This window comes from Marmota monax, unplaced genomic scaffold (assembly GCF_021218885.2).
Source record: "Marmota monax isolate L192 unplaced genomic scaffold, Marmota_monax_Labrador192_F-V1.1 WCK01_AAM20220418_F8-fsc00167, whole genome shotgun sequence".
NCBI classification, from domain to species: Eukaryota; Metazoa; Chordata; class Mammalia; order Rodentia; family Sciuridae; genus Marmota; species Marmota monax.
Window position 1 is genome coordinate 398,731 of NW_026694116.1, and position 12,264 is coordinate 410,994.

Consider the following 12,264-nt stretch of genomic DNA (forward strand, 5'->3'; position numbering starts at 1 on the left):
TGCTCTCCCTCTGTGAAGCGCCTAATGAGTGAACTATGTTGAAAACCAGAGTCTCTAATCTATTTTTCATAGAGCTTACAAGCTCTCCTGTGGCAAAGGAGGCCAGCCCTGCAGGAGCACAGCAGGAGGCCCAGCTCCAGCCCTACTGTGCTGACCAGACCCACTCAGGGATGTGGGGGCTCGCCTCTGCCTCACAGAGGCCTTTAGCATGATTCCTGGCCCCAAATCCTGGCGCCGGACACACGCACGCACAGGCACGCCAGCCACCCGGCAAGGGCACTCGCCAAAGGCTTCCCTGCAGTCTGCACGGGGGACGTGGGGCAGCAGGCAGAGCCTGGCCCCAGTGCCCAGGGCGGCACATGCATGTGTGGGGCTCTGCAGAGACCAGCACAGCGTGGTGCCACAGTGAAACTCCACTTAAAGTACTTCTTTTTTATTGATTTCATTGAAAACAGAACAAGAAATGGTCTGAGCCAAAAGACTGCTCTTAAAACTGTCAAAAACATTTTAACAGAAAAAATAAACATGACTGCAATATGAATGTTTTAGAAGAGTCACACAAAAAAACCCACGGTTGCTGCACTAGTTACAGTATTTAGAAAGGTATATGCCAAAAAAAGTACATGACCTGCCAGGCCGCCACACAAAAGGCGACGGCAAATTTATTCAACTACAAGACTAATGTTTTAAAAAAGTTTTTCCTGCATTTTATTCTAAAATCACTTTGTTCTCTTTTTACAGTTGATAGTTTATTTTCAGGTGGTGAGTAGAAACCACACCAGGTTCAGCACCGTTGTCTGTGTTGTGTTTATTCTTTGTCTGTCCTTGTGTTCGATAAGGGTAGGAAGCAAATCAGCTGACTCGACGTCATCGCAGGTGGCTTCAGATCATCAGAGGGGGCCAGCCTCAAGGGCCTGGCTGGGCAGGTGCAGGTCCATCTGCACCAACTGCTTCCTCACAAAGAAGCGCCAGTTAGAGTTTTGATACATAGGACTAGATATAGGATTTCTTTAAAAAGCAGACCCACGTTTTCTGCCTGACCTCGCCCAGGCTGTGACAGGAGGGAGGGTTCTCCCTGAGGCACCTGGGAGCAGGCACCAGCCACATAGGGAGAGGGTAGGCAGGTCTAACGGAGCAGCTGTGGGTGATGGTGGTTTGGGCGGGTACCACACAGGAGTCTGGGCTGGACAGGAGAAAAAACCAACCCAGTGGTGGAGTGAGGACCTCAGAGATCAGAGGAAGAAACGAGGAACGTCGAAAAGACAAACCACCACGGGAAACTCACAAGGTCACGCCATGTGGAACCCCAGCGTCTTGTGAGGCACACAGTCCAAAGTGTGCCCCAGCCTGAGCAACAGGCCGGGTTGCCCCAGGTCTGGAGCACTGCTGGGGGGTCTGCACCCCTGGTCCCTCTGCACCGCCTCCTCTCCTAACCGCAGTCCATCAGAATCTGATCTCCAGCCTCCCGCTGGCCCTGCTGCATCTCATAGGGGGTCAGTGGCAGCTGCGGAGCTGGTGTCTGGCAGGCCGTTCTCCTGGGCCTCCTGAGAGGCACTGGCCTGCCGCTGGGCCAGGGCTGCACTCGAGTGCCGGCACTTGGGGGAGCCACAGCGGCAGCTGAAGAGCTTGCCCTTGATGTCCCAGAAGCGTTCCCCGTAGTCAAACCTGGGGGAGCAGAACTCAGCACCTCTACAGCCAGACCCAGGTGGTCAGGCAGGCTGCCCTCCCCAGACTGTCCCATCCAGGCTCTGATGGTCAGAGAGCGCCCCACTCTGGCGGCACATGTGTGACCAGGAAGCAATGCCCACACCTGCCCCTCCTGCTGCACCTGGGAGGCCCTACGTACCCGAGCTGTTCTCCAGCCTGGATCAAGCGGGTGCTGAAGAAGGCGATCCTGGGAAACCGCAGGTCCTGGTGAGACATGAAGACGCGCACGGGCACGAGGTTGGGCTCGCAGTGGTGGTTTATGAACCGGCTGACGTTCCCGTAGAACCGTGCGTCAATGCAGTACACCTCTCCATCCTAGGGGCGAGAAAGCAAGATAGTCGCGGAGGCCGCAGCCCAGCAGTGGCGCCCAGGAGTGCCCTCAGCCCCAGGACACTCAAGGGATCTTCTCCTGAGGGCTGTGGCAACAACGCAGAGACTTGGAAGGGCAGGGCAGGGCCTCTGTATAGACCTATGCCAGGACACAGAAAGAGGGCTTCTTGCTAACTTGAGGGCAGAGAGGACCAGGGCGCCAGGCAGCCCACAGACTCATCTGGCATCACAGTAGGATGGAGACTGGGTGAACTGCACCGACCCAGGAGCCCTTCAGATGCAGAGTTTTCCACCTAGGGATCCAGACTGAGAGATGCTGCTGCTGCCTAAGCAGAGGCTGCATAGTGAGGAACACAGGAGATCCAGGTCAACAGCAGCAAGGGCCCGGGCACTGTCCTACAGGATTGCATGAAGCTGCCCAGGCTGGACAGACCCCAGGTGCTTCCAGGAGAGGCTGTGACCACCCTTGCTGTGTACCCAGCCTGCACCACCAGAACACAACAGCCTGAATAGCTGAGCTTGCGGTATGGATACCACACAGCAGAAGGCCATCAGCATGTCAGGGAACAGCCAGCTCAGAAGAGCACAACCAGGAGGAGATGTGCTGAGGAGACATCTGCACAGACCCGAGTCCTGTGGAGGAGAGGGTTGGTGCCAGAGGTTGCTCCTGGCCTCCTGGTCACATCTGCATTAGCATTCACGGGAGGCCCAATGGCACTCACAGAGGTTAAGAGGCCCAAACCCACACCAACCACAGGGAAGCACAGGGCAGGAGACAGCTCCCCAGTGTGTAACATTGGGATGAGGTGAAGCCTGGACTCCAGGACAGTCAGAGTCGTCGACACAGACTAGTTCCCTCCATCAACACCCCACAAGAACGGATGCCCTCAGAGGCCACGGTGGGAGCAAACTCCACAGCAGCCACCAAAATAAAAGACACAGCAACCCATGACCTGGGCCTGCCCCAAGAGGCTCAGGCATGCACTCCATGGGACACCAGGAGGAGGACAGCCTGATGTGATCTACCCCAGGGGAACTAGACCCTGCCCTGGGGTGGGTGTCCTTGTGCAGAGGTGATAGCTGCCCACAACCAGGAGAACCAGGGTGCTCCCAGTGCAAGACAACTCAGGAAGCAGAGGTCTCGGAAGAGAAGCAAATGATAAAAAGAATCAGGTGTGGATTTAATCAAAATCCACCACTGTTAACTCGCCACCAAGAGGTCACCAGCTTCAGGGACCCTCTGGTGACGGTGAATGTCAAACCAAGTGTCTCTTCACAGTCAGTCACCTCAATGCCTTCTGTAAAGCCAGCAAGAGCCAACCTCAATCCCGATGTCCTGAGTGAAAAGGCTGAGGGAGAGCTGCATGTCCCGTCCTGACAGCACGCTGACCCTGTGGTACAGGACAGGCAGAGAGGGTGACAGACAGACAGACAGACACACACACACACACACACACACACACACACTCTGTACCACTACTTGTGTGAGAAGGACTGTGCCTACACTGTCACAGTTCTACAAATGGTTACTGGTAGCAGAGGATAGCTGCTGTGGTCAAAATATCTCCACGTCCTTCACACTGCCCAAGAACATGTCAGGAGGTGGCCAGGTCCTGAGGCAGCCCTGGGGGGACCACACCTGAGGAAAGGGGCTCCAGAGCTGCCGCCTCTCTGCACAGGGACACAACAAGTGGAGGTGCTGATGAGGCACCAGGCCATGGCCCTCACCAGATGCCAAGTACTGCACCAGAGCCCCTGTGGTCTCTGAGCTCCCAGACTCAGGCAGCAGGCACAGGAGTACTAAGGACATGGACAGAAGCAACATACTACTCTAATTTTAAAGTATGAAATCTTCTGTGAGATTAAAAATCATAATTCCAAAACGTAAATGAAGTGAAATGAAATCTCACTGGTGACAACCACCGAGAAGCGAAACACAATACTTCATGTGTCCTGAGTGGAGCGTACCCAAAGGCCCCACCACAGAGGCACCCAGCACATCCAACATCTGTGCCTACTGCCGCTGGATGACAATGAGGACCCAAAACCAGAATTCCCAGCAAACAAGATTTTCACTGTAAGAGACACAAGAATGAAATCAAACCAGCTGGGTAAAAGCCCTGCATCAAAACATGGACTGGAAACATCACTGAGAACCAGCAAAACCCCGGTTCCTTCATCGCTGGCCTCCGGATAGAGGGTCTAGCAATGCACCCTAACAGCAGTGAGAGCTGGGTCTGAAAGTCATTCTCCAGAAAGGAAGACAACGCCCTGGGCAAAGGGCTGGCTCCAGGTGTGGATGGGCTGGACGGAGCAGCCTGGTGGGTGCCAGAAAGCAGGAGCACAGGAGACAAAGAATGGCTGTAACTGGTCAGAGCACACTGAGCAGAGAAAATCCACAGTCCACAGGGCCACTCGACCCAGACGAAATAAAAAGACCAAACTTGCTTTGCAACCCGTAGTTTTTATGCCTCCTCCTCACCCTGGAACAGGCAGCTAAATGGCCAGTGTGAGGCTTCCTGCCCCCTCCCACTAGGGTGACTCGGAAACTAAGGTTTGTTTTTTATAAAGAAGCATTTCATTTAACAAATGTACAAGGGGTGACATGACAGAAGCCCCATGAAACACAGCTCAGAATCTCCATGGTACAGAGACGTCAGGTGAAGGGGAAGGGGAGGACCATTCCCATCCAGAGGACAGGAATCAGGCGCCACAAATTTCCTTCCAGGACCCGCTGAAGTGAGGGAGATGTGGAAGGGCAGAGGCAGCAAGGGCAAGATGGTGAGTGAAGTCATCAGGGCAGGGCCAGGCCAAAGGAGCATGGAGAGGGTCTTCCAAAGAGGTCAACTTCCTGCTTGGCATAAGTGCTTGTGGACACAAGCAGGGGACCCAATAGAGAAACTAAAGCAGATGTGTGGACACAGGGAACACCAATGAATAGCCAGGGGCGCGGGGACAGGAGAGGAGATGATGAAAGGAGGAAATTCCAGAGACCATAAAAAGAACAGGCCAAAACTCCCCCATTGGACTCCCAGCTTGGGGGTCCCTTCTCTTTGGAGAAGTCTGTCACTGGTGCTTTTGGAATAAACCTGCTGCTTGTTTGCTATCTCTGTGGCTTGTTCTTCAATTCTTTGCTGAACAGAAACAATGAACCCAGCCCCCTAGACGGAAACAGAAGAACACAGTACCTCCGACAAACTGCCACTGAGCTCCAGCCCATCCTCCCAGTTTGCAGGAAGCACTGGGGCAGGGACCAAGGGAGCCGGCACACATGTGTGAGACCTGGCAGGGCGCAGCATGGTCATGGGACAGCCCTCTCCTTGTTGAAGAGCAGCTGCCTCCGCACAGATGCCTGGCTGGTGCTCACCACTGACCACACTGCAGGGACTCGCTTTCGCCCACTGGAAACACAGGGTGCCCATCTGCACACCCATTGCCCAGACGCCAGAGGGGAAGGTGCTTCCTGCAGGACTGGAGCTCAGGTGGGGTCCCCTGGTTGTTGCTCTCCTTTGGTGCTTCTGTCCAGAACTACAGGCCCAGAGATGACACACAGAGCTTTAAAACAACCCTCCTCTCACCCCAGGAACTGCCCCATTCTGCACCAAGCATCCCCAGGCTTCAGTGGCATCCATGGTAGCCAACAAGCACACCCTCACATCTCAAAAGAATCTCCAGTGAGCTCAGAACCCCAGAGACACCCCCAAAGGACAGCAAGCTGGTGTGCATAGCCCTTGGGGCACACAATGGCCACCCATCAGCATGTAGCTCACAGATCTTCAGAGGCAGTGGTGCACGATGCAGGTCTCCCAGAGACCAAGGGCCACTCTTGAGCCTCAGGTCCCGGTGTTGGAGCTAGCAGCCCTTCCAGACCTGCCTAGCCTGATCAGCTAGAGTCCCTCCCACAACAGAGACAGTGAGGGCCATGCCCTCCTTCACGCGTTCCTACTGTAGAGGCTCCTGTTGCCAGTCTCAAAGAGGTCTTCAACAGGGTCCTCAGACACTGGTGCAGCTCTTCCTAAGTTTATCTGGTCAAGAAACCCTCCAGCTAGGTCTGTGGCAGATAAGCCACAGAAGGCAGCTTAGGGCCCACACCCCCAGGGCCCTGTGAACAGGGTAAAGCTGGAGCAAAGGCCCAAAGCAGGTGAGAAGGGGCACAGGTGGGGCAGGATCTAGGCAGGGCACTTGAGATGCTGACACACTCGGGCCCTGAGACAGTGGTGCTCAGGTGGACACAGTGGGGTCTGCTCCCAGTGGAGCAGGGGCCTGGGAGGCACTGGTGTGCTCAGGGGTCAGAAGATGCAAAGAGACCTCACAACCCAAGAAGACAAGCAGTCCAACCCAAACAGGCCACATGTTTAAAGCTACTTCACAAAAATAAGATGTAAGAACATCTAATAAGCACAGGAAAATGTGTTCAATACTGTCAACCACCCAGGAAATGCAAATTAAAACAACAATGCCTGGAACTCTCCTCTGTTGCTGGTGGGAACACAAGTGGAATAACCACCTTGGAAAACCGGCAGTTTCTTTTAAGGTTGAATGTACTTTTACCACATGACCTGGTGACTCCACTCCCAGGTGTTTTACCAAGAGAAATGAAAACTCACACCCTGGATGGCTTCAAGTCACAGCAGGTAGTTCCCAGCAGAGAGCTGGAAACAACGGGGCCATGTGCAAGCACAAGCTGCTGAGTCAGAGAAGCAGGCAGCCACTGTGGTGTGGCTGGCACGACACAGGCAGACAGAGACCCCTCACTGGACATCCTAACGCAGGAAAAGCTCACCTTCAGGGAAGGCGGGCAGGCTGAGCAGTTGTGGGGACTCAGGTGGTGAACATCTCCTCTTGGCTGTGGCTGTACCAGCATGTGCACTTAGTACAGCTGAAACAGACTTAAAAGGTAACCCAAAGGGAAAAGCAAAAATCCATTTGATTAAGGGAAGCTCCACAGAAGACTCAACATCAGACCACAGAAACCCAGGGTGCACCAGTCGCCTGGGCCACTCGAAGGGATGCAGTGTGCTTGTGAGCCAGCAAAATGGTGAATCCCTCAATAGCTCCCAGCGCAGTTCCTCAGCTCGGCATACCCCCAGTGAATCCCACGGGAGTTTCAAGCTGATTTCAAAACCTACATGAAACAATGAAGACCAAGGCCCTCGTCAAGGGCTCCAGTACATGTGGAAATCAGTACCTGAGACTTGGGTGGGCAAGCCCAGGCACTGGGGACACTTGAGCTGTGGTAACAGTCACTACAGCAGGGAGGGTGGTCTCCCAACCAGGGTGCAAGAGACAGGCATCCAGGCGGAAAATAAAACCTGAGCTGACCAAGTCCATGGGGCATGGACCCAAATGTGAGGGCTCAAGGGTGACTTCTGGAACTCACTTGGGTTCACACTCTAACTAGGGCATCACAAAAGCCAAATAGGCATACAGGAGAAGACTGGTAAGTCAGACCCCAACAGGAACAAGGACCAAACTTGCTGAGGGCATAGCGAGGAGGCAAGAAAGCCACACAGGAAGGAGGCCTATGGCACCCAGAAGAGACACAGCGTCCACCAGGACAGGCACCACCAATCAACAGGAGGATCACTAGCCACAGTTCCCAGGAGAAGCCCCCTATAAGTCACAGCACCCACGGCACCGGACGCCTGCCAGGAGCACACAGGCTGCCCTCGCTCAGGCCTGGCGTCCCTGCACACGCAGACATCAGAGAGCCAGAATCCCAGCACCCAGCCTCTCTTGGGGAGCATGTTGTTCCACGGTGCTGGGCCTCCCAGGAGAGGACTGTGGGGACCACAACCTAGGGTGGATAGGGACCACAACCTAGGGTCGAGGGCAGCTGTGGAGGCACTCATTTGCAGAGACCATACTGTTTCTGCGGTCTGGTGGCTACTGTCAAAGGTGAGAAAACCTCACGTCCCCACCGACCAGTGCTGGCTCGGCATCTCCGGAATGTTCTAGGAGAGCACTTCTGGACTCAGGAACTTCGGTGGGAGCAAGTCAAAGGCTCAACCAGCAAAGTGCTCCAGCACTTTGAGCCATTTGAAGGGATGTAGTGGGTTTGTGAGCCAGCAAAACGGCGGAGGCCTCAACAGTCCCCAGCGCAGTTCCTCAGCTAGGCATACCCCTAGTGAACGAGGGATGCGCCTGCTGGCATTCTGGCCCAGGCCTTCCATCTATAGTGCAGTTCCCTTCTGTCCCTCTGCCTGTCAAGCACACGGCCCCTCCATCTCGGGCTCTAGAGGTGCAGTGGGGTGTGAGGAGAGTGGCCTGCAGCACGAGCTGGGCTCCCCCTCAGGAGTCCACTCCCTGTCCAGGGCTCAGTAGGTCTGTCTCCAGGGCCAGCGGCACAGAACTAGAGCTCACACCCACATTTCAGGGTTGCAGCCAGCTCCTCATGCCCAGCCCCTCACAGCACATCACCTTGTTGTCTAGGTCGAAGAGGTAAGAGTCTTCTTCCCGAACATCGGCTTCCGAGTCTGAGATCAGCTCCCCGACATACCTGCAGTGAAGAGGGGACAGTGCGCCCACGGCCCCATGAACAAGCTTCTGTGGTCATTCCTGAGGCAGAGCATGACTACAGGCAAAGAGTGTGGGCAATGACCAGTGGCAGACAGTGAGCTGCTGCTTGGAGGGCGAGTGTGACCAGGGCCTCTGCTGCACCCCACTCCCAAGCGACTGGATGCGCCTGCTCTGAGAGCTTTTCCTGGAGTGCAGACATGCAGGTGTCCCAGAAATGACTCATGTAGCCAGCAGACTGAGTGACCCCAGACCCACTTACTCGCAGACAAAGGTGCCCAATGGGATGTCCTGCAGGGACCGCACACCCCAGCCCATGTCCTGTGTCCGATAGAGCTGGAGCCTTGCCCTGGAAAACAGGGAGAGGGGAGATGGACATGTGCCCTGCACTCAGACAAACTCAGCTCGGCATGTTCTGCAGTGAATGGCAGGAGTAGATGAAGAGGAAAGCCCTGGTTTCTTATCTGAGAACCATACAGCTCTGCACGTGGCCGGCAGTAGCTCACACCCAGGAAGCTGGGAGCACAGACTGGGCCTGATGCCAAGGCACGGAGTGCAGCAGCCCTGCCTGTGCAGCAGCTTCCTCACTGTGGCTGCCTGTTTTCCTCTGGGTGGCATGGGGACCAAAGATGCTCATGCATGAAAGCCCTACTGCCAGGGCACGGGATGCTATGCTGTTGGCCACCCAGGCAGTGACATCAGAAGGAGCTAAGCAAGCTCCTCAGAGCCTTGGGCACTGAAGCAGACCATGCTTGGGGAGTCTCCCCCAGTTTTGAGGACCCCTCAGAGCCACACACATCCTGTTGGCCCATTCATGGGTCCAGGGGATATGGCAGGACTGGGCTTGTCCCTGGAGGACAGAGAAGAGCAGGCTAGCCACAAGCACTCTGTCTGCACTCCAACACAGGCCACGGTTACTGATGTCAGACCCAAACCTGGGCAGGCTCGTAGAACGGAGGGCTTGAGTGACAAGGAAGAAGCCTGCAGACTAGCTGCCATCAGATGTCACCACTGGCTGCCAGAGACACAGTGGGTGAGCACAGAAGGCAGCAGGAGTGCTCTGTTAGGATGAAGTCCGTCCCATTGAAGAAGGGCATGGGAACTCAGGCTGCATCACCGCCTCTGCCTTCGGCGCCGTGCCCAACACCACCTTCCTCTCTAGCTGAGTCTGAGTGGTGCACGGCTGGCCGTCACAGGCTGCGCCCTTTCTAGAGCACAAGACATCGCTCCACCCATACCCACACACTCTAGTCCAGGGTGACTAGGCACCCGCACGCCTCACACCTGAGACCATTCTGCACGACACGGTTGCGGCAGTTCCTCCAGCAGGAGCAGGCGTGGTTGCACTCGAAGATCAAGGGAGGCTCAGCCATGTTGAACTCTGGCAGGAGTCGGCCGTCCTATGGACAGACAGCAGCTATGAGGGCTTAGCAGAATCAGTTGCTTTTCTTTCCAAAAGGGTGGACACAGATACATTTTTATAGAGTGTCCAGTGTGGCCTCAAATGGACATAAAACCCATGATTTCTAGTCAAACTCTGAAACACCTGCTGGGGAACATGGGGTAAAGCTCTACACCAAGGGCTTGGAGCAGAGCCCCGCCAGGAGCTGAGTGGCTGTGGAGGCTTCAGGGAGCTCACCTGGTCCTTGCTCGTCCACGGTCCTCCCTGCCCTCCTGCCTTGTCTTCTCAGTCAGTCCAGGGCTACAGCATGGGGTCCCCACTTCCTTTAGGTGGTTGGCACCTCCTGGACACTCCTGTACACTTGACCTTGCTGCTCTGAAAGTCCCTGCATCTGGGGACCCCACCACCTGCTCCCTTTCTACACCCCAAGCCAGACAAGGGTCGTGTACACGCCTGAGCCTTCGGAGTATTCTGAGCAGCTGCAACTACCCTTGGAATACTTGCTCCTGCCCTGCCCTGCAGGAGCCACACCCCAGGACAAGATCTACTGGTACCTGCCAGCTCTGCCAGCCCTCTCTTGGTGACCTCCTGTCATTCAGAAAACACATTTCACGCTCCACAATTTCCTCCTCCTCTGAAGATCCCTTGGGAAAGACTCTGCTGTCCCCATTCTCAGCCTGCTGCTTCTTCACCCAACACTCCAGCCCCTCCCACCAGTGACCCCTGGACTCCCAAACCAAGCCTTCCACTACGTTCCTGAACTGCACCCTGGGCCTTTGAACCCTTCTCTTCTTAGCTTTTCCCTCAGGGCCTCTCACTGGGCTTTTCCTGCCAGCACCTGCTAGTCACTTCCAAGCCCGAGGCTGCCCTGGCCACCCTGCCCAGTGATGTTCCCTCCATCCAGCCCAGCCCCAGCCTGTACCATCCCTCTGTGCATCTCACACCACTCACACTGGCAAGGACAAGGCAGAGCTCAGCAGACATTGCAACAAAGGTTTCCTCCTGTGGCTGAGCCAGGCCAACTCCAGTTCCAGGACCCCTGGAACTGCCCAGAAAAGCCCTCCTCCCAGCCTGTGGCCTCCTTCTGCCTATGCACACCAGCTCACCTCTGGTTCCCACTCCCCAAGTCGCTGGGACAGTCTTGGAACAGGAAGTGACGTGTTTTTGTGCCCCTCCTCCAGCAGAACTTACCCCGCAAGCACATCTGCAGCAAAGGAACAATCCTCACCTTATCATACCAGCAGCGCATGCTGAGCTGGCCACACATGCAGGTGCTGGAGGAGCAGTCGTCTATGCACACGCAGTACTGGGGATGAGAGTAGCAGGGCACCATCAGACACGGGCAGACTTGGCCCCCTACTCTTCCTCCCAGTATAGTCATGGTCACATGTGTTGCAAATTGTCAAAATTACCCTTTGTCTGATATGGTCTTTCTCAGGAGAGCCAGAAAGGACACTTGGGACATTAAGAAAGTCACTGAGTGCTTGAGGAGAGGAAGGGGAGGTCAATGAGGCACAGCCCCCAAGGAGTTAAAGGCCAGACTCCACAGGAAGACGAGTCAGGGCCCACAGCCTCTCACCTGAGGCCAAGAACCAACACCCCAGGAGGGTGGTGGGGCTACCCACAAACAAAGCCACAAGGACAGCCTTTGAGAAGGTCTGATTTCAGCCATAAAAGGAAAAGACTGCAAGTCACAACTACCTGGTGGCCTGCACAACCCCACAGACACTTGTTAGACTGCACCCTGCAGTGGGAGCTGGGGGCCAAGGGTGCCTCCAAGGCTCTGCATGGGACTCCTCTCCTTCCTGACCCAAGGACCAGGCAGCACCAGCACCCTGAGCAACCACGGGCTGGGGAATGCTTGGCCCTGCTCTGGACCAGCAAAGCCTAAGAGGCGGGCCCCGCGGCGTCCAGCGTGGGACTCAGGATCCTTTTTCTGGCAGAATCTTCTTCTGCCCTCCACCTCCTTTGTGGGAGGTAACTGCTACAAAAATACCACCATGCCACTGCAGCCCTCTGCTGAGAGTAGGAAGAAAACCCAGAGCCCAGGCTCCCGAGGCCCCGGCTCCTGGTCTGTCCAGTGTCCCTCCCCACCAACCTGCAAGTGAGTGATGTTCCTGTCGATGCTCATGGGGGAGGTCACGCAGTTCTGGGAGACGTACTTGTAGTTGGTGGGGCAGGGCTCGCTGTCCACAGCGTTGACACAGGGGATGGGGATGCGCTCATAGCCTCGAGCAATGTCTCTGCCAGGGATAGGGGGCCATCAGGAGCTCTGCCCAGCGGGGCCTGCTCCCAAAGGTCACAAGTGC

General features: G+C 55.7%; 1 protein-coding gene across 6 annotated transcripts in view; it reads right to left on the minus strand.

Annotated features, from left to right (window-relative positions):
• Positions 1–417: 417 nt before the first annotated feature.
• Positions 418–12,264, minus strand: part of Ehmt1 (euchromatic histone lysine methyltransferase 1) — a 151,723-nt gene continuing 139,876 nt past the window's right edge. For all 6 annotated transcript variants that reach the window (XM_058585878.1, XM_058585877.1, XM_046465677.2 and 3 more), the window contains 7 exons: positions 12,054–12,198; positions 11,184–11,261; positions 9,838–9,953; positions 8,816–8,902; positions 8,458–8,536; positions 1,847–2,022; positions 418–1,665 (listed from right to left, as the gene is read on the minus strand). In XM_058585878.1, the coding sequence (XP_058441861.1) occupies positions 1,485–1,665; positions 1,847–2,022; positions 8,458–8,536; positions 8,816–8,902; positions 9,838–9,953; positions 11,184–11,261; positions 12,054–12,198 (862 nt within the window). In that variant the 3' untranslated portion in view covers positions 418–1,484. The remainder of the gene's footprint in view (positions 1,666–1,846; positions 2,023–8,457; positions 8,537–8,815; positions 8,903–9,837; positions 9,954–11,183; positions 11,262–12,053; positions 12,199–12,264) is intronic.